The 19,149-nt window shown below is 52.6% G+C and overlaps 1 protein-coding gene across 9 annotated transcripts in view; it reads right to left on the bottom strand.

Moving 5' to 3' along the window:
• Positions 1–3,275: 3,275 nt before the first annotated feature.
• LOC128336001 (cytospin-B-like) overlaps positions 3,276–19,149 on the bottom strand; it is a 114,671-nt gene continuing 98,797 nt past the window's right edge. For 8 of the 9 annotated variants that reach the window (XM_053275028.1, XM_053275030.1, XM_053275031.1 and 5 more), the window contains 3 exons: positions 10,986–11,102; positions 9,085–9,144; positions 3,276–6,990 (listed from right to left, as the gene is read on the bottom strand). In XM_053275028.1, coding sequence (XP_053131003.1) covers positions 6,901–6,990; positions 9,085–9,144; positions 10,986–11,102 — 267 coding nt within the window. In that variant the 3' untranslated portion in view covers positions 3,276–6,900. Of the gene's footprint in view, positions 6,991–9,084; positions 9,145–10,985; positions 11,103–12,787; positions 15,057–19,149 lie in introns of those variants that run through there. The other variant, XR_008311805.1, reaches the window with a different exon arrangement.

Below are 19,149 nucleotides of genomic sequence, written 5' to 3'. Positions count from 1 at the left end.
TAATCAGAGCTTCACAATTACAGAATCTTAAGGTAGGAAGGGGTCTTAGACGTCTTAGACCTGGCTCTGTTTCCCTATCGTGACCATAGAGAAAATGAAGGCTATCTAAAGAAATAAATAAAAATAAAAAACTTATCTTGCAGCCTCTTACTCCATTAATAATAATAAAAAAGGTCCCCTTCTCATCCAGTCCAGCATCCTGCTTCACGCAGCAGCCAGCCAGATGCCTCCGGGAAGCTCATAAGTGCAGGGAAGTGGGCAACGCCCCCCTCCCTGTTGGTGCTCCCCAACGCCTGGCATTTGGGGGAATCATGCCCCCTCTGATCCACCAACCCAGGATAGCAGCCGTTGAGAACTCTGTCCTCCATGAGTTGGTATAACCCCCCATGACGATTTACAATCCCTTCTAGCAGGGAACGGAGGACATTTAACCATCAGTGACCATTAGGTAAGAAGGTAGCTAGATGGATCCTCCATGATCAGATGCAGTGTGCTTTGAAGTACAAGATAATGGGGTCCAGCACATTCTGCCGGTGAGCTTCCTAGAGGCGTGTTTCTAGTCTACCACAAGACCAGGAGAGCTGGTCTGGTGGGAGCAAGCATGCCTTGTCCCCTGAGCTAAGCGGGGTCCACCCTGGTTGCATATGAATGGGAGACCACATGTGTGAGCACAGTAAGATCTTCCCCTTAGGGGATGGAGCCGCTCTGGGGAGAACATCTAGGTTCGAATTTCCCTCCTTGGCAGCATCTCCAAGAGAGGGCTGAGAGAGATTCCTGCCTGCAACCCTGGATAAGCTACTGCCAGTCTGGGTAGAAGATACTGAGCTAGATGGACCAAGGGTCTGACTTTGTATATGGCAGCTTCCTATGTTCCAGTGTTGAAATCTGGATGCTGGATCGGACTATTTTGACATTACTTCCTCCTCCTCCTCCTCCTCCTCCTCCTCGGAGACTGGCTCCCCCCACCCCAGTTATGTTGGATCCAATCTACCCGATTCTCCAACTGCATCAGGAAATCCTTGGAGGGCATGTGGACATTTTGTCAGGGAAATCTGCTTGGGACGCTCTTGGAGAAGGCTCCCGCCCTCCCTCAGGACAACACAGGCACCAAGATGATGCAAAATTCTTGTCGTGGCTATTTTTAGGCTGCCAGTCCACAACCAAGATCAAACAGGGCCTGAACCCTCTTTGCTTCTTTGGTTTGTTCACTATCATTCTTGTTTCAAAAACATCCTTACACCGGTATAACTCTGTTATATACACTGTTTGCCTTGGCCAAACTGCAGCAAGAAACCAGCCTCATGTTTATAGCAGTCACTGCGGAAAACTTGGCATTGCTCAGCTGAGGTTGTTTATTATCAAACAATTTGCTGAATGTTTTATGGGTATTCTCTGTTGCAGCCCAGGATTTATGATGCTGCGTTGGGTGGTTCAGGAGGCAGAATTTGCTTGCAAAGTTCTTTTTTTTCTACACCCTTGAATTAAAAAAAACCAAAACCCCTCATCATGAGGGATGCTGTTCGATTTAAGGCAGTCCCCCCCACCCCAACTCTCCCACCTTCCGAGTTGCAAAAATGCTACAGGTAGCCTCCAAATTCTGCTGCATCTTTACATTGGGAACACGTGAATGATTGGATCACAACGAAGGCAGAGACATGGCAGAATCACCCATCAATGTTGAAGATGAGCATTAAGGTGCACACAAGCTTTCACTTGTGTTCCAAAAGGCATCCAAGTTGTAAGTTAAGGTACTCACCTTAAATTTTCTGTGCCATGTAAAAACCTTGTACAATTTTTGCGTCTTTTGCCAGTTAGGTTTGATGCACCCACAGTTTGCTTCATCTTTTAGCTTGACTTTGGGCTCAGGGGCGGGGGGGGGGAAGACCTGTGTCCAGGCAGGAACTAAACTGGTGCAGCCTACCCGACACTAGCTAAATGCACGCCTAATGCATTTCTGCCTGTTGCATCCATAAAATGCACAATGTTCCCTCACCACAGCAACCAATGCAGTTAATTTAAATGTGAAATAATGTCCAGGCAGAATTCCTGAGTGAAGGGCTACCTTGTTACACCATTTTTGCTGACTCCTGATTTGTTTCTGGGCACAATTCAAGGTGCGAGTGCTTACCTTTAAAGCTCCTAATGACATAGGGCCAAGGTGTCTTAAGGTCTGCCTCCCATCTGCCTGGACATTCGGATCATCAGCTGGTTCTCGGCATCAGGACCTGCCTCTGTGGGAGGTTCAGTGGTGGGACTTGGGAGTATGGCCTTTTTGGTGATGGCAGAAAAATGCTCACCCTTGTAAATACTACGCATTCCAAACACTGTAGGAGAAATGTGTTGAAACGTGTCCTCTGTAGATCGCTAGGACAGGCCAGCGTGGATGATATAAGCAGCAACTCTGGCCCATACAGTTTGGATGGCCAACCTTCTATCTCTGCACAGGTGAGTCACCTCATGGTTTTTAAAAATTATTTTTGGAAGTCCCCCCCCCCCGCCCCTGGGCCCGTCTGTGGGTTCTGCTGGGCTCAGCAGATTTTGCTTAGGTGGTGTGAGCTCCTCTTCTCTTAAGCAGCTCTGCCCATTCTGCCTTGCTGCCCCATATGGACGAACCTATGGGAAGAAACACCGGCACCCGCCCCTTACACACACATCATATTAAAATCAAACACACACACATATACACCCATTTTTGATCGATCAAACGCTGGTAGGCCTGCACCAGGCTTCACTTATGTTCTTAAAAGCTTTTATCTTGCTTTTGTGGCAAAGATTCACATCTGGCACTGCAGAGGGAGTGTCTGTGAGTGTGAGAGTGTGTGTCTGCCCACCTGCCTGGTAGGTGGGATTTGCAGTGGGGGACGTGCAGTTTGTCTCCCTCCACTCTAACCAAGTTTCTCTTGGCCCGTCCATCTGTTTCCAGCAGAGAGCACAGCCTGCGACCACACACCCCATTTCAGGCTCTAGATAGTGAAACCAGCATCTGTTTATCAGTCACATTCCTGCTCCGCCCGGCTTCTCAAGAGCTCCTCCTGAGCCCTTTGCAATAACCGACAAGGTTGGGTGGGCTGCGGCTTGTCCACAGTCCTTGGAAGCTGAATGGGAAGCTGAAAGGGGCCCGGAATCCACAGCACTGAATAGCCATCCGCAAGAGAGGAACCATCCCCAAAGCCGCCCACAGAACAACTGGCAAAAGGAGGCAGAGAACAAGTGTTATCGGTCACAAAGCAAAGCCTGACACCGGATCTGCCAAAGGACACCACAACCAGCCGGCCTCAGAAACAAAAGGCATTTATTAGAAATATTATGCAGAATCTGCACTGGATGCTTCAATAATGTTAATTTTTAAATAAAACTTTGTAGTAACAGGTTCATACTCAACCAACGGCCTCTTAGTGTCCATACGTTTTAGTGTGCTCTTGTTTCAAATAAGATGGATTCACCTCCGGCCCCATGGAAATGCTTGACAGTTCAGATTGGGGGGGTGGGAGTGGGGGCAACGTCTACCCCACATCAAGAGGCCCAGTCAAAAACAACGTCCAAAAAGAAGAAGAAGAAACACCGAGTCTGGCAGAAGTTGGCACATGTGCAAGTTTAAACAAGGAACAAAAAAAAAATCTCAAAAACACACACGTTAACCAGCAGAGCAACAAAGATCCAGACGAGTGGAGGATGAGGCATAACAGAAATGCAGCCAGTGGAAGCCCATCGCACCTTGGAGAGATTTTAGCACCCAGGGACACCCGCGGTTCCAAGCTGCTACCTACACACACACACACACACACACACACACACACACACACACACACACACACACACACACACCTCTTCCTCCGTCATCATCTGCATATCACTGGAGAGACCAGGGGCAGCTAGATGGGCAGGGAGCTCGAAAGGAGATTCTCTCCCGTGTCCCATGAGGGTAGGCTGCTGCTGGACCCCAAAGAGTAGCCATACAACCAGGGGTTCAGCATCCAAGTGGGTCCCTTTGGCACTGCTGGAGGGAGGCCCCCCAGGAGAGGAAGCTGCAAGGCCTGCCCAGCAGAAGGGGCTGGCTAACAGCACACCTCCCTTGGTGCGGACAGAGCAGCCTGCCATGGTCCTGCTGCTGATCCTGGTGGAAACACAGGCTGGTGGCAGGGTGGGGTGGTGGTGGAGTCAGGGGTGCTCAGCACATCTCGTGTCCTGGGGAGAAGTTCTGTCCAGATGCGCACCCGAAGCTTAGGTCAGGGAGCGGGGAACAGCAGTGAGATCAGAAGTTAGGGGGGAACAATCCCGGTCAACAAAAGACCCAGGGGAGTGCTGATGTGCTGGCATTCCAGTGCCTACACTGGAAAGTCCCCCACTTGGGGGAATCCTGCCCCGATGGCCTGCTGTCTCCAGAACTGGGTGTCGGAGGAGCCTCAACGGGGAAGAAGAACAAGAAAGAGGCTACACCTGCAGGATCTCTTCCTTTGCAGAGGATTAGCTGGTGACCTTGGAGGGCGGAAGAAGAGGCCGCCCACCCAGGGGCCCAGCACTCCACCCTCCAGAAAAGGGGGAGAGTAGTTCCAAACTTGCCCTATCTTAACATTTCAGGCCCCAAGATACCTGGGGCAGCGGAGAGGGGGCGAGGCCTCTTCCTCGAAACCCGGCCCCGGCTTCCTTTAGGTAAGAAGAGGTCCCAAAACTAACCCAAGAACATCCTCCTGCTTCTCTTCCCGCACACCATTGGCACATTCAAACCCACTTCTTTGTGCACCTTCCGCTTCTTCCTGGAATCCCACACGCCCTTCCTGGCCCCCTTTCTCCACTCCCTCCGCCTTTCCTGAGACTACAGTGAACCCGGCCTTCCCAAATGGACTATCCGACGCAGACCTTCTCCAGGACTTCAAACCCGCTTCCCACCCCCTCTTCCAGCCTCCTCTCCATCTCTTGTGCTCGCCGACAACAGGCAAACTGGGGCCAAACCACACGGCGGGGGCTGCATCACAGGGCACGGCCCCCCTGCAGGTGTGTGTGCCATATGCCCCTGCGGAAAAGCACCAGGTTGGCCAGCTGCTGTTTCAGAAAGTGGGGCTTGGGAACAGCCTGGACAGCTGTTCCAGCCTTTCCCCAACCAGCTCCCAGCCTGGGGGAGGCCCCATGGATTCACTTCCTCTTCCCCACATGCACATGCGGCCACAGACATGGGCATGGCCACACATGACCAGTTGCCAAAGAGACACCCCACCCCGTGCCTCAGTCCTGGGGACTCAGGGGGCGGCCCTCAGCCCCCCAAGGAGACCTGTCAGCCCGATGCACACGGGAAGTGGAGAGGGGCTTCCCCTAGTAGCACATCCTCCCCAGAGAAGGCCTGCCAAACTGGAACGCCTTACGGACTGCTTCCCGACACAGACAGGAGCCGTCAGAACTGGCAACGCACATCCGAAAAGGTCGAGCCCTCGCCACAGATGTGGCCCTATGCCAAACCTGCCCAGACCCTCCACTCCACGAAAACATGGCTGCCGAGAGGGGTGAAGGTTGGGTATGGGGCAAGGGGGGGGGTTGGATGGGGAAACGAGAAGCATCAGCGAGGGGGGAAAGAGGTGACTGGCGAGACAAACTGAGTCAGAGGCCAGGATTAGCTTCCTATCGCTTACGAGAAGGCTGGGGGGAAAGGGGGCAGACACGGAGGCTGGGCCAGCTCTTGAGCAACAACTCTGTCGAGGAGAAAACCAACCCCTGTGGAAAAGGCATCCGAGATATTTGCCGCGAGGTGGGTTGGCGTCCGACCCACCGAGCCTCGGGGTGGGAGCTCAAACCTGTTTCCCTCCTGGCATCACGGGGATGAACTCAAGGTGGGTGGCTCAGAGATTGACTCCCAAGGTCTAGGGAAGTGGCAAGGAAGGAAGATCGAGCTCCTTTAGCTCGGGGGCTCCCAGCCATGGGGCCCCAGATGTTGCTGGACTACAATTCCCATCACCCCCAGGCACTATGGCTGAAGGGAGCTGTGGTCCATCAACATCTGTCCCGCTCCCCGCTATCAGGCGACCCTGAAACGCGGCCCACACTGGCCCAAGAGGCGCCGCGGTGGCCCCCTTGACACGGGGGTGTGTTTTGTGTGCTGAAAAACTTGCCAAGCCGAGCAGGATGGGTGGGGAAGGAGCGGTGGGGGGAAGGGGGCAGAGGCAAACCTCTCTGGTGCCGGCAACCTCGGTTCCAACCCACAGGTCCCGCCAAGGTGATGCTGCAACCCACACCCAAAGGGCAGCCTCGGGTTTCCAGAAGAGCCCTCTCATCACATTTGCAAAGGCTGCTGTTTCAGAGGGGTGCTAACTTTTCCCCCTGGCAGGGCTCCTGTGCTTTCAACAGCTCCACAGCCGGCAGACACGCAGCAAGTGAGGATTTCCCTGCTCTTGCATCCGCCTGCCCAGGACCAGTGCGACCTGCTGAATTTCTGCTTGGCATGATGCGGCTGGGGCAGGCACAGGAGTCCTCCTGGAAAAGGAGATGGCCATTATAAAATGAGCAGCCAGGCAGAGCAGGTTGACTTTGAAGGCCCCTGGAAAACTGACAGCCGTCGTCTTCATTCCCTTCATTCCCCCACTTGCCCCTACTGGAGATATATGTGGAACGCCATTCTAGCCCATGACTCTTGTGGGCAGAGTCTGTTGGGCAATGTCAGGCGAGGGGTGTGTGTTTCGTCACTCCATAAATGCCCCAAGCCCAGCAGAACCCCGTGGTGGCTGCATCGTGTGATACGAGTGTGGTGCGATAAGAACTGGTTCTTCACCAGACTGCCTGAAATGTCTGTCAGACAGCAAGAACAGGAATGGGGTGTGGGGTGGGTTTTTTCTTAAAGTGAGCAAGTGCTTTCTGTGGAGTCCTTGAGATGCACCCTGCTGGATGAAGCCCACCTCCTCCTCCTCCTCCTCCTCCTCAGGTCTCAAAGTACTTGTAGATCTGGGCCACGTAATGCATGATGCTCTGCCAGTCGGGGCGATCCGTGTACATGATCTCGCTGAGCTCCTGTGGGGAAAGGATGGAGACGTTTTGTTAGTGGCTGGAGTGGGGACAGAATCCCAGAATGTGAAGTGTTGGGAGGGGCCATTTTCTCCCCCCACATACACACCGTGTGCAGCCTTAAAAAGGAGAAGCCAAGCAGCCCCACCCTAAGCAGGCTACCAGGAATTTCCCTGCTGGCTTATTTGCTGCTGCTTAAAGGGCATTTGCTCCCTGAAAGGCAGGCAAAGGAGATCAGGGATGGGGCCATGAGCCGTGGGGCTGGCCCCTGGAATTGCAGCAGAGGTGCTGGTAAGGGGAGGCTAGGGTGATTCAGGGAGGTTGCTCTTAAGAAGGGGGTCCTGGAGATGGAGAGGGAGGTGGAGGAAGCAAGGAAGGCTATAAGGAATCTTTACACGACCCCACTGCACGGTAGGCCCCACTTGAGCACCCAAACATCCCAGCTGCAGCTGAGCAAACAGGACAGCTGGTAAACCTGTGGCCGATGTGCGGTTCAAATCGGGGACTTTGTACTGCACATACATGGCCCCGGATGCTTCCCCCAGCTGCCAGGGAGGGCGAGAATCTCGAGGCCGATTTGACACTCAAACCAGGGAGGCTGCAGAAGGCTGGACAGCAACCAGCAAGAAAGGCTGGTTTGGCAGGTGGATGGGGAAGCTCCCGATACCACTGTGGGTTTCCAGGGCTGCCCGGCTGCCTTCTCAACAGGAGTGTGCGTGTACAGGGCGTGTTTGTGCGGGGGGGGGGGGGGAGGCCTCTGCCCAGGGCCAGCTCTCCAAGGCTTCTGGAGGGGCCAGGAGCTCTCTGACTGCCAGCAGCCGCTGGGAGGCCAAGCCGGAGCAGCCACGCCTGAGCTCGGCGGAAGATGAAGGCGCTTGTCTCTCCCGCCAGGAACAACAGGAGCGCCGTCGGAAGGGCTGCTGACGTGCTGGCCGGACTTCCAAGGAGCCCACAGCGGCCAAAGCTCATTCAATCTCTGCTGTAAACCTCTTTAAGAAATGAGATATGCTTCAAAAAAATATAAACACGCCAGGAAACAGCGAGGGGTGGGGGGAGAACGAGCTGCAGTATCTCTCTTCCCAGGGAGACTTGGAAAGGTGGCTCCCTTCTGGATGTGTGGAGGCGTCCAGAGGTCCCACATTGTGGGGTCCCCGGACGTCGGTGGATTCCAGCCTTTTGGCCACTGAGGCCGGGGACGATGGGTGTGGGAGTCCCACGCCAGGTTTCAGGGGTGCTCAGGAACGTTGACCCGTTTCCCAGCAGAGCTTAGTTGAGTACCCAGAATGAGTACCCAGAATGTTGGGGGGCAATATGCTAAATCATTGTAAACCGCTTAGAGAGCTCCGGCTATAGAGCGGTATATAAATGTAAGTGCTATTGCTATTGCTAGTTTCATCCAGTCCCCTGCGTATTTGAACAGAGAGTCACCCAACTGGTGCGCCCTGCTGCTGGCTCAGAAAGTGCTTGGGAGGAGGACAGGTTTGGAAGCGGCACAGCAGGGCGTAGCTGGGCAGAATACCGGCCCCCCTCTGCCAGCCCCTGGGGACCAGCCGGAGCCTGGGCCTTTTTGCTACCTCAAGCACGGTCAAGCCAGGGATGGATGAAGACCAAAAGGCTCGCAAAACTGCCGCATCTGGTCAGAGCCTAATGAGAGCTGGGTCCATGCTTAATGAAGGCTGAGCATCTGTGGTCTAGACCCTCCGTCCCCAGCTGTGGTTGGACTACAAGTTCCATCAGATGAATACGAATACGGCCAGTGTTTAGAGACTGCTTTTCAAACACAAGACAGGCACCGGCAACAGCCACTGGAGGGATGCTGTGCTTGGGACGGAGAGGGCCAGTTGCTCTCTTCAGGCTCAAGACAGAGAATCACCACTTGTAAAAGGGGCCTCTTTGCTCAGTTCGCTGGGGCCAAGTCCAAAAGGGTCCCCTTTGGACTGCATTAAAGTACCGCCAGGTTGTCGGGACCGGCTTGCAGCCCAAGAGCCTAACGCCTCCACGGGATTCTTCTGAGATTCCGTTACGGCTCCTTGGGCAGGAGACTGACCCGGCACCCCGCAGGAGCAAACTACTTCCTTTCTGCAGGACAGAAGAACTCACCAGACTGGGCTTGATGCCAATGCTTTCCACAGCTTGGATCGCCAAGAGGAGATTTCGCTTCTGCGGGGGGAGGGGGGGAGAAAAAATGCACGTTGGAATGGAAGTATATTGGCAGAGTGAAACTTCCAATGTCCTGCAAAGAGTGCAACATGAATATCGGCAGCGGCCAGCTACTGAGTCAGTCCATCTAGCTCAGTATTGTCTGACACTGACTGGCAGCAGCTCCTCAGGGTTTCGGGCTCATCAGGGGTCTTTCCCAGCCCTACCTGGAGATGCTGCCAGGGACTGAAGCTGGGAGCAGCCTGCTCCCCAAAGGAATCCTGTTTGGGTAAGGGTAAAACTTTAGGGAGGCTAACCTCAACCTCCCACCCCTCACTCCAATGCTGCATTTCTCCAAGAGAGCTCTCAGATCCTCAGAGTGATCAGCCTTGACTCCCAAAGAGTACAGATTTCTAGAGGACATTATGCTGGCCATTTGTTTCTGCTCACACCCAACACGTTTGTCCCAATAGCTGCACAGTACAATACTCTCCCACCCTCTGGCGGATCATTTAAGCTGAGGAGGACTTCAAGCAGCCCTTCCAAAGTTCAAACAAGGTATGGTAAAACATTTATTCACTTGAAAGAAGCAGGAGTGACAGAGATGGTGAGGTGTGGGAATAATGTAATAATGGGACATGAATCTGGCGGTCATCTAGTCCAGCGCCCCCCCAGTGCAAGAATCTTCTTCAGAATTCGCCCCACCCACCCCAATGGCTGCCCAGTCTGTGTTTGGAAAACTCCAGAGAAGGAGAGCCTGCCACTGCGCAAGGCAGACCGTCCCACAATTACAGTTAGGAAATTCTTCCTATTGTCTCTAGCCTGAACCAACTGCCTTGGAATTTCAACCCATGAGCTGAAACTGCCCTCAAGAGCAATGGAGTCATCCTCAAAGTCAGCGACTGGGTAACAAGGTTGTGTATTCGCTCTGTAAAATGTGGGTGAGCAAAGGGGTGCCAGAGAAAATGGGGGGACACCCTCCAGAAAGCCGGTGTATGGCCTTGAGGTGCAAGGGTTACATTTCAAGAGAGAGTGGGGCCCTGGGCCTTCCTGGAAACCAGATTCCTCTCTGAGCGGGAAATCCAGACCACCACAAGCTGAAATTGACACTCTACTCAAACCACAAAAGGAGATGAGTTGAAGTGTGAAAGACCTGGTTTTGAACTGAATCTGTCTCGTACACCATTCCAAGGCAGAAGGCTGATTTGCTGGCTAGGCTTGCTAAATAGGCAGAGGCAAGCACTGAGGCAATGCTTTCTAAGCACTTGGCTGTCCAGCAAAAGTGTCAAGGAACAGGAAGACAGCTAAGAGGAATTGCTCCCTAAAAGGGGTCCTTCCATGGGAGGCGAAGGGCATGCCTGTCCTGGGGGGGATAAGTTCCTGGCCAGTCTTGCAAATTGGCCCTTAATCGTGTCTAACCCCCACTCGTAATTCTTTTTCTTCTCTTTCCTTATTGGATTCTGTTGACATCACCCTTTTAATGTTTTAAATCTCATCCTCTTGGCTTCTTCTAAGCCCTGCTCACTGGACACTGTTCCCTCTAAGACGTGCGCCCATGTGCGCACTCACCTGCTTTGGGATGTCTGCTCAGTTCATTTTAGATCCCGCTCAGGGTGAATCTGAAGGCCCCACTCTGAATGCAGGTGTGCGCACACTGCCTTGATCCTGCCACCCAGGTCAAAACTCATTCCGCACAGAGATGAAAACCAATTAGGAGGGACCACGGATCCCGCCCCCTGGCGTTTCCTTCCGGGTCTCTTCTGCCCCTTTATCCCACTGCGACAGAATCCCGTTCCCCATCGCTCCCTGTGAATTTCTCCCCTTGCCCACTGGCAAGGATGCAGCAGGGGTGAGGCACTGACCTTATCCTGGCCGCTGAGCTCCTGGTAGGGGATGTGAGCAGGCAGGTAGGTATGGAGGAGGGCACAGAATGCCAGCCCGTCGCTCCAGCTGCTGCTGAAGTTGGTGATGTCAATGTTCTGTGGAGAGAGAGAGTGTGTGTGAAGGTGACAAGAGGAGAAAACTGGAGAGGTTTCTGATGGCCCAGGACCCCTGGGGGAGACCCCTTTGGTCGAGGATTTGGCCACTCACTTCCAAACACTGAGACTGTGCCCCACCCTTGCCGGTTCCAAAGCAGGGCTCTATATAGCCACAACGGCACAGGAGGAGAAGGGAATCCACCCCCGCCCTCCACCCACCCAAGGCCAGCTTCTGCATTTTAAATCTAACAAGATAACAAGATGCTGGTGCTTCCAGAGATGAAGCCCGCCACCGCCAGAGGCTCTGCCCTCGGCCTGAACAGCCCGCAATGACCTGTCTTCTATTTGGCTTTACGTTTTGGAAGGCAATAGAAGATTCATGCATCTGTCACAAGAAGTGAGGTCCCCAGAGATGGTTGGAGGACAATCTCCAGCCACGACGGTGGAAGCCTCCCCAGGGCCATGGGGTGGAGAGCTGGTCCTGGGCTAGCAAGCATGGACTGCCCCCTTTGCCAAGGAGGGTCTGCCTTGGTTTGCATTTGGATGGGAGTGCTGTAAGATATTCCCCGTAGGAGATGAGCTCAGTGGTGAAAAGCATCTGCTTTGCCTGCAGAAGGTCCCAGGTTCACTCCCTGGCACCATCTCCAGGTAGGGCCAGGAGAGACTCCTGCCTGGAACCTGGGAGAGTTGCTGCCAGTCAGAGCAGACAATCCTGAGCCCCATAGGTCTGACTCAGCACAAGGCAGCTTCCTATGTTCCTGCCTTGGGGCCACGGTTTCAAAACCCCCGCTATAATGGCTAAATTGAACCTGTCCTTTCGGGTACAGGCGAATACCAGGCAGCATTCCCTCCCACAGGGATTCCCAGATGTTGCTGACTACAACTCCCAGCATCGCCCACAACAGCCTTTGCTTGGCGATTATGGGAGTGGTAGTCAACAATGTCTCGGAGTCCCTGTGAGAAGGAACAGTGGCATCAGGTACTGAGTCCCAAGGCAAGCACTTTCATGCCCTGTTTGTGGACTTCCCAGAAACATCTGGCTGTCTCGTTGGACGGAGGCTAGATGCTAGAAGCTGGAAGGCCTTTAGGAACATAAGAAGCTGCCGTATACTGAGTCAGACCCTTGGTCCATCTAGCTCAGTATTGTCTTCACAGACTGGCAGTGTCGTCTCCAAAGTTGCAGGCAGGATTCTCTTTCTCAGCCCTATCTTGGAGATGCTGCCAGGGAGGGAACTTGGGACCTAAATGCTCTTCCCAGAGCTGCCCCATTATCCCCTAAGGGGAATCTTTTCCAGTGCTGACACTTCTAGTCTCCCTTTCATATGCAACCAGGGTGGACCCTGCTTAGCTAAGGGGACAGGTCATGCTTGCTCCCACAAGACCAGCTCTCCTCTCCATCAGCAAGGCTCTTCTTCCTTGCTAAGGATTGGTGTTCTTCCACTGCGCAAACCGCCCTAGGACAAAGCACGGAAACCAACCCCAATCAAGCGGCAATCAGAGAAATTAAAAAAGGCCCTTTGGAACATGTTGTTACAGGATCGATGCCTCCATCCAGCAGAGTTAACATCTTGGCCTGCTGGGCCGCATTTAGCACAGCAGTGGGAGGCAGCGATCGGGGGGGAGGGGGAGCGGCCCTTCCCCCCTGCCCCAAGTCCCAAATCTTAATTACCAGCAAGTTTAATTACATTAAGGAGCTTGGCGGATATTGGATTATCTGACTTTGCCACTTTTCAGAGTGAAAAGGAACACGCTGTACATGGTTCTTCATCAGTCTGTGTTTTGTTTTGTTCCCTGGAGGGAGAGGTTCGCACCTCGTGGGGCTTTAATACCACACACACTCCCCTGGAAGGAAAATGAGAAAAAGGTGCAAGCAACCTAGCAGTAACCACAGTGCTAAGGTCTGCTGGGCTGAACTCTTGATTAAGCGCTTCTAGAAGGATGTCGTGCTTAGCTACTTGCATGGTCACTGAGAAAAGAGACCCAAGTGGTGCTTTCTCCTTTTTAACAGTAGGAGAGCAACTAGCCCTCTCCAGCTCCAGCACAGCACCCCTCCGGGGGCTGCTGCCTGCCTGCCTTGTGCCTCTTTTCAGATTGTGAGACCTTTGGGGACAGGGAGCCATTATTTTAGTTGTTGATTTTTTTTATCTCAGCCTCTTTGAGTACTTTCGTGGAAAAGAGGCATATAAATATTTGTAGTAGTAGTGTTTGAAATTTGAAATTTATTAAGGTCCGAGGCGAGAAAACAAAAAAAGAAAGAAAAAGAAAAACGAGAAACGAATACGGAGTCACAGAAAATCAATACAACTTACTACAAAGCTTCATTAGATTAATTCAGTACTCAAACAGAAACATTCCCTAAAGGTTAGGTTGCAGATGCCTAATGGAACAGGCACTGCACAGAATGTTGCAACCTTGGGAGTAATGTCCGTGTTGGAATCTGAGCGTTGTGGGTGTTGCAAACTAAAATGGTGCACTCGGCAGGGAAATTTTGCACAAGAGTGCTATAGTGGGTAGGAACACAGGAAGCTGCCATATACTGAGTCAGACCATTGGTCGATCTAGCTCAGGGCTGTCAACCCAGACTGGCAGCGTCTTTTCCAAGGCAGGCAGGAATCTTTCTCGGCCCCCTCTTGGAGATGCTGCCAGGGAGGGAACTTGGAACTTTCTGCAACCAGGGCAGACCCTGCTTAGCTAAGGGGACAAGTCATGCTTGCTGCTACCACAAGACCAGCTCAGGTCTAGAGCAGGGACACCATTCTGCAAATCCTCATTTCTTTTGTAGTACTATGCAGCCCCACACGAGCCCAGCTTGATTGGCTACACAAGGGCTTCGTCTTTGATCAGGGGGACTTTGGGGGTATGTCCCCACAGCTGCAAAACTGGCTGGGTGGCTTTCTAGGCACAAGTTGCTCTTTCTTGGCCTGAGACGGTTCAAGGCCCAGGATTGTGGGGAGGCTCCAACAGGAGAGCCCCACAACCTCCGTGGAGGGGAGCAGATACGCGAGCACGACCCAAACAGAGAGCATCGGATTGTGCCTTTCTGGGATGTGGGTTTTAAGTTCTGGGGCATGTTGAGATGCAACCTGTCCGGGCACCGGAGGTTTCTGACATTAAAGGCAACGGCAAAGCGGGTGGGAGGCAGAAGAACAGCCAGCCAAGCAGGATGCGAGGGGAAAAACCGGAGGATCCAAGTCAAGGAAAGGAGCATCTCCTCCACCGCCCAGCACAATGCGGGGAGGATCCGGACCCCTGGGCCCGCACATGCTGCCGACCCCACTTCCAACAGGCATTCAGGGAGGGAGAATATGGGAGCAAGAAGGACTTGGCCCGCTTAGAGCAAAAGGTTCCAAGTTCCCTCCCTGAGAGGCTCATGCCAGCTACCTTGGAGAAGCCGCTGCCAGTCTGGGTTGACAATCCTGAGCTAGAGGGACCAAGGGCCTGACTCAGTACGCGGCAGCTTCATACCTTGAAGAGGTCACACCTTGCAGACGTCCACACTGACCTTGGCTTCCAAAGCCTGGACCACTAGCAGGGAATAGAGATGGGAGACCAGCACAGTCCAGGGAGAGGAGGAGAACAAAGCGCTCCTTCCCCTGGAGACAGAGAGGCAGAGTGGGCAGCACTAGGCTTGGGAGGTGCAGGTTCCTGGCTCACTTCAGCTGTGGATCAGCCTCAGTGCCCCCATCTGTGAAGCGAAGGAAGCAGGCAGAGGCCTGCCTTCCACTGTAGGTTGCTCAGTGAAGCACGAGGGAGAGTTAGCAGCAATGGGTTACACTGCAGTTGCAGGGGAGTAATGGAAGGAGAGAGGGCATGCCCTCAACTCCTGCCTGTGGCTTCCAGTGGCATCTGGTGGGCCGCTGTGTGGAACAGGATGCTGGACTAGATGGGCCTCCTTGGGCCTGATCCAGCAGGGCTGTTCTGATGTTCTTATGTTCTTATGCAGAGTTTAACTTCCTGTGGATATATGAGAGAGAGAGAGAGAGAGAGAGAGAGAGAGAGAGAGAGAGTACGTACATAGGAAGCTTGTGCTAACTGTTTATTTACATACAAGCACAGTGAAAGTCTACTCCAAAAGAGAGGAAGCAAATCTGCTGGTCCTGTGTCAGTTTCCCCAAAGCGACAGCCTCCATCTCTGCAATCCACCACCCCCGCCAGCTGCTTCTAGGCCAACTAAATCAGATTCCAAAAATCGAAAAACCCCTCTCAGCATCTCTGTGTCCAGATTCAAACGGTTCCTTTTGCCCCTCCCAGCAGCTGATGGGCATCACCTTCCAAAGGCAGGTAAGAGAGATGTCCAGCCCTCAAGGGACACTAAGATTCTCCCCCGCCCTGCCCCCAACCCCTAGTTAAATGCAACAAGATAGGCCCTGTCCCAATCACCACCATAGCCAAATGCTTCTTCCTTGAGTGCTTAACAAAGCCAGGCGCTGTAGAAATATGCTGCAAGGAAGCAAGACCCAGACAGCAGGTTTACAATCCAAATATTAAAGACAACAAATAAGGAGGAAAGGAAAGATGCCACAGCAGCAGCAAATGAAGAAACCAGGGTGGGGTGGGGTGGAGAGATTTGGCTATCATAATCCAGGCAAAAGCTAATTGAAGAAAATGGGTTTTTCAAACATTTCTTGAGGACCAGGAAGGACCAGGACTCGGCTGGCAACGGCTCCAGACACCCCCTGGAACAAGGAGTTTGAACCTAAGCAGGAAATGAAATTAACCCTCCAGTCCTAAGCAGGCTTACATGACAGTTAACTCCATCAACATCAAGAGGACAGCCTGTGGCTGGGATGAGAGGGTCTGTATACAATAGATTCTAGGGATGGCCAAGCTGAGGCCCTCCAGCGGTTGCTGGACTACAATTCCCATCATCCTCAGCCACTGGGAGCTGTAGTCCAACAGCAGCCAGAGAGCCCCCACGTGGCCACCCCTGAAATATACTACGATTTCTCTTTCAGAAACCTAACATACATGCCCCAAACAGCACTTTACTCTCTGTCTATCTGTTATGCCCCACCCATAACCAAGACACTTGGCTCAAAAATCAAGCGTGTTTTTTAAAAATAAATAAATGGCGGGATGCTAAAAAATGCAAAGAGACACGTTCAGAGCAATTTGGCAGGCTGGACTGGCTCGCCACGGACTCTGAGCGCAGGGACAGAAAAGCTAGCGGCTTTTCTTGTAACACAGGGCCTGGCATCATCTAATTAAAAATAAAATAAAAATAAAAAGACAGCGCACAGAACACCAAAGACCTCCCCGGGGAAAACATAAGCAGTGGCTGGATGGATGCATCGCGGAAACCGCAGCAGAACGGTTGGCAGGAGAAATGGATCCAGGCTGGACAGAATAAATGGTTGGAGAAGAAATGGACCTCGGCTTCCAATTACTCAGAGCTTCGGGAGGCGCCTCGGCGGGAAATCAGCCTTAGCCGAAGTTAAGGGTGTGAGCGCACCCGGACCCTGGGCTAACGGCTCGTGTGCCGGCACCAGCTGTGCCCAGTGGTGGGTTAACGGGGAGGCAGAGCAGGCACTTGCCTAGGGCAGCAAAATGGAAGGAGCAGCAAATTTTGCTCCTCCTCAAATTTTGTCGCCCCTCTCTGTGGGCAGCGGCTGCTGCAGCAAGGGTGGAGTGGGTGAGGAGAAGGGTCCCCCACCCCGTTTTACCTTATTTAAAAATAGGCAAACCCTTTTTGTTTAAGGTAAAAGGGCAGCAAAAGCCTTTTTGCCTATGGGCGGCAAAATCCTGTTGGTGCTGGCACAGGAGTGGGTTCCCAGCTGTCGCCGGGGTGATCCCCACAACGCACCATCCCCTTGCATGGTGCATTGTGGGATTTCCGGGGGCCGAGGAGATGCATCCCGAGCCCCACAGCGGCGGACCGTCTGGGCGCGCGATTAGCATACCCGGCAACTCCTGGAGGATCATCTGCAGTGAAGGCAAGCATCGGCTGCCTTCCCTGCCGCCCGCGCCCTCAAGTCCCCTTGTCACTGGATCGTGATAAAGCCACTGAATCTAGCTGGTGTCAAGGAGTTCCCAAGTCTTGTCTTTGTCAAGTTTGATAAAGGCAGCGCTGGAAATGAATTTATGTATTTGTTTTTTTGATTGCTATAATGCCCTTCCAAAAATGGCTCAGGGCGGTTTACATTAAAACAAAACTAAAATCAATTAACTATTACAATAGAAAACTGTAAAAACAACATGAGACCATTATTTAAAAAAAATTAAAACAGCTTTTAAAACCCTGGGAAACCAGGCCGAACCTTTATGGTTTAAATGTTGCCAGAACCTAAGGGGTATACTTGTGGGTCAAATGGGCCGTTAAAATAAGCCAAATCAGGCCAAACAGACAGTCTTAAGGGCTCCCTCGAAGGCCAAACATGAACTCAGATTACGGATTTCTGCCGGGAGCGCATTCCACAGCCCAGGAGCGGCTGCAGAGAAGGTGGAATGCGGAAGCAAGATTAAAGCAAGTGCAAAGAGATGTTATATAAAATACAACCTCTGATATATAAAAATGGCGCCACCACTGCTGTGGATTCTTGGACCAGAACGAACCCCCAAACACAGATGGCCCTAAATGGGAAACACAGCAGTTGTGTATCTTCAGCCCTTTGCACCCACATGACACAATCTGCCCCACTGGGCTTGTGGGGCAGCTTTCTTTGGGAAGGCCCCTCCCTGCAAGCTTGTAAGTTGCAACTTCCGGGCGATGACGAGAGACAAACCGCCACGGGCGATTATCTCACCCTGACCCCGTCCGCTTTGATGTTTTAAATCACAGAGCTGGCAGGCATCAGCCAGGAAGTCTGCAGGGAGGGAGACGTGTGGGGCCAGCCCTCGCCTGGACAGACCTCTAAATCATGCCTCCGATAAGGGGCTCTGCCTGCCGGGAAGATCTTTCTGGGTCCTCCGGTGGGAATCTCTCCCCAATTCCAAGAGCCCCATGTTGGGAGTGTAAAACAGCCCCAAAAGGGGTCTGGAAAGAGGACTGCAAAGGCACGGTCATATTGCAGAAGTGGAAACCTGCAAGGCACCACCTGTTAGGAAACCAGCTCTCTCCATCCACATCGGATCCACCTACATTCCCCAGATCAGAACGAAAGTCACAGGGTTTCGAGAACATTCCCCATGGTGGGGAGATTAAAGCTGCCCTCCTCTGCCTGGGACCAGAATGTGCACCGTGCCCTTTTCTCCTGTAGTGGCATTGGATTTGGGCTGGGAAAGATCACCCCCAAACACAGCAAGGTAAACAAAAATTATAATATTCCGGTGAGGAGTTCCCCCTCCCGCCCTAGTGACTTATTTTTAGATGTATATCCCACCTTGTACAAAAAGCATCTCTCAAGGAACCATAAAAGTTTGAAAATAAGACAAAAGCAAATGACTATTGCTTAGGGTGGCCCCATTCTGGCGTTCCAAATCCAGGTACCTAATTTGCATATTACGCAAATTGGCTTGGAAATACATTGTTGAGCAGAAGAGTGACTGCATGTTCGGCTCCATAACTCCGCTTCTACAAGGGCTGGAGCTTAGCTTTTTAAAAAGAAAAGAAAAGAAAAGAAAGCTGAAATCCAGGCAAATCTGGGTGGGCTAAGCAATTTGGGCAAGATGCATAAAATCCGGGTGGAACCTAGAATTTTGGGGGCCATGGCAATTTGACTACTGCAGGGCCATGCTTAGAGCGGAAGTCAACTCCTGTGGTTGGACCCTCTCCCTCCCTTCCAGCTGCTCTTTTGGCATTAGCGTGACTCAGAAGGAGCTTTTCCATGCCATGGAGGGTTCGAATCCCCACACAGACATGAAACTCACTGGGCGATTTTGGGCTGGTCATGATCTCTCTCTCTTTGCCTAAACTCTGCCTCAGAGGGTTGTTGTGAGGATAAAAGGGGGAAGGGAGAGCAGAGAGAGGATAGAAGGGAGGGCCCTCGAGGGCAGGGGTATAAATGCAACCAAGAAAGAAATGTCAGGAATGGTGGGGGAAATATGTTTAGACCTTCAAGGCCAAATTGAAGACAGATCACCCTGGAGAAGAATCTATGTGGCTGCTAGG

The sequence above is a fragment of the Hemicordylus capensis genome, chromosome 12, assembly GCF_027244095.1.
Source record: "Hemicordylus capensis ecotype Gifberg chromosome 12, rHemCap1.1.pri, whole genome shotgun sequence".
In the NCBI taxonomy this organism is placed as follows: domain Eukaryota; kingdom Metazoa; phylum Chordata; class Lepidosauria; order Squamata; family Cordylidae; genus Hemicordylus; species Hemicordylus capensis.
This window is presented reverse-complemented; position numbering and strand designations above follow the sequence as displayed.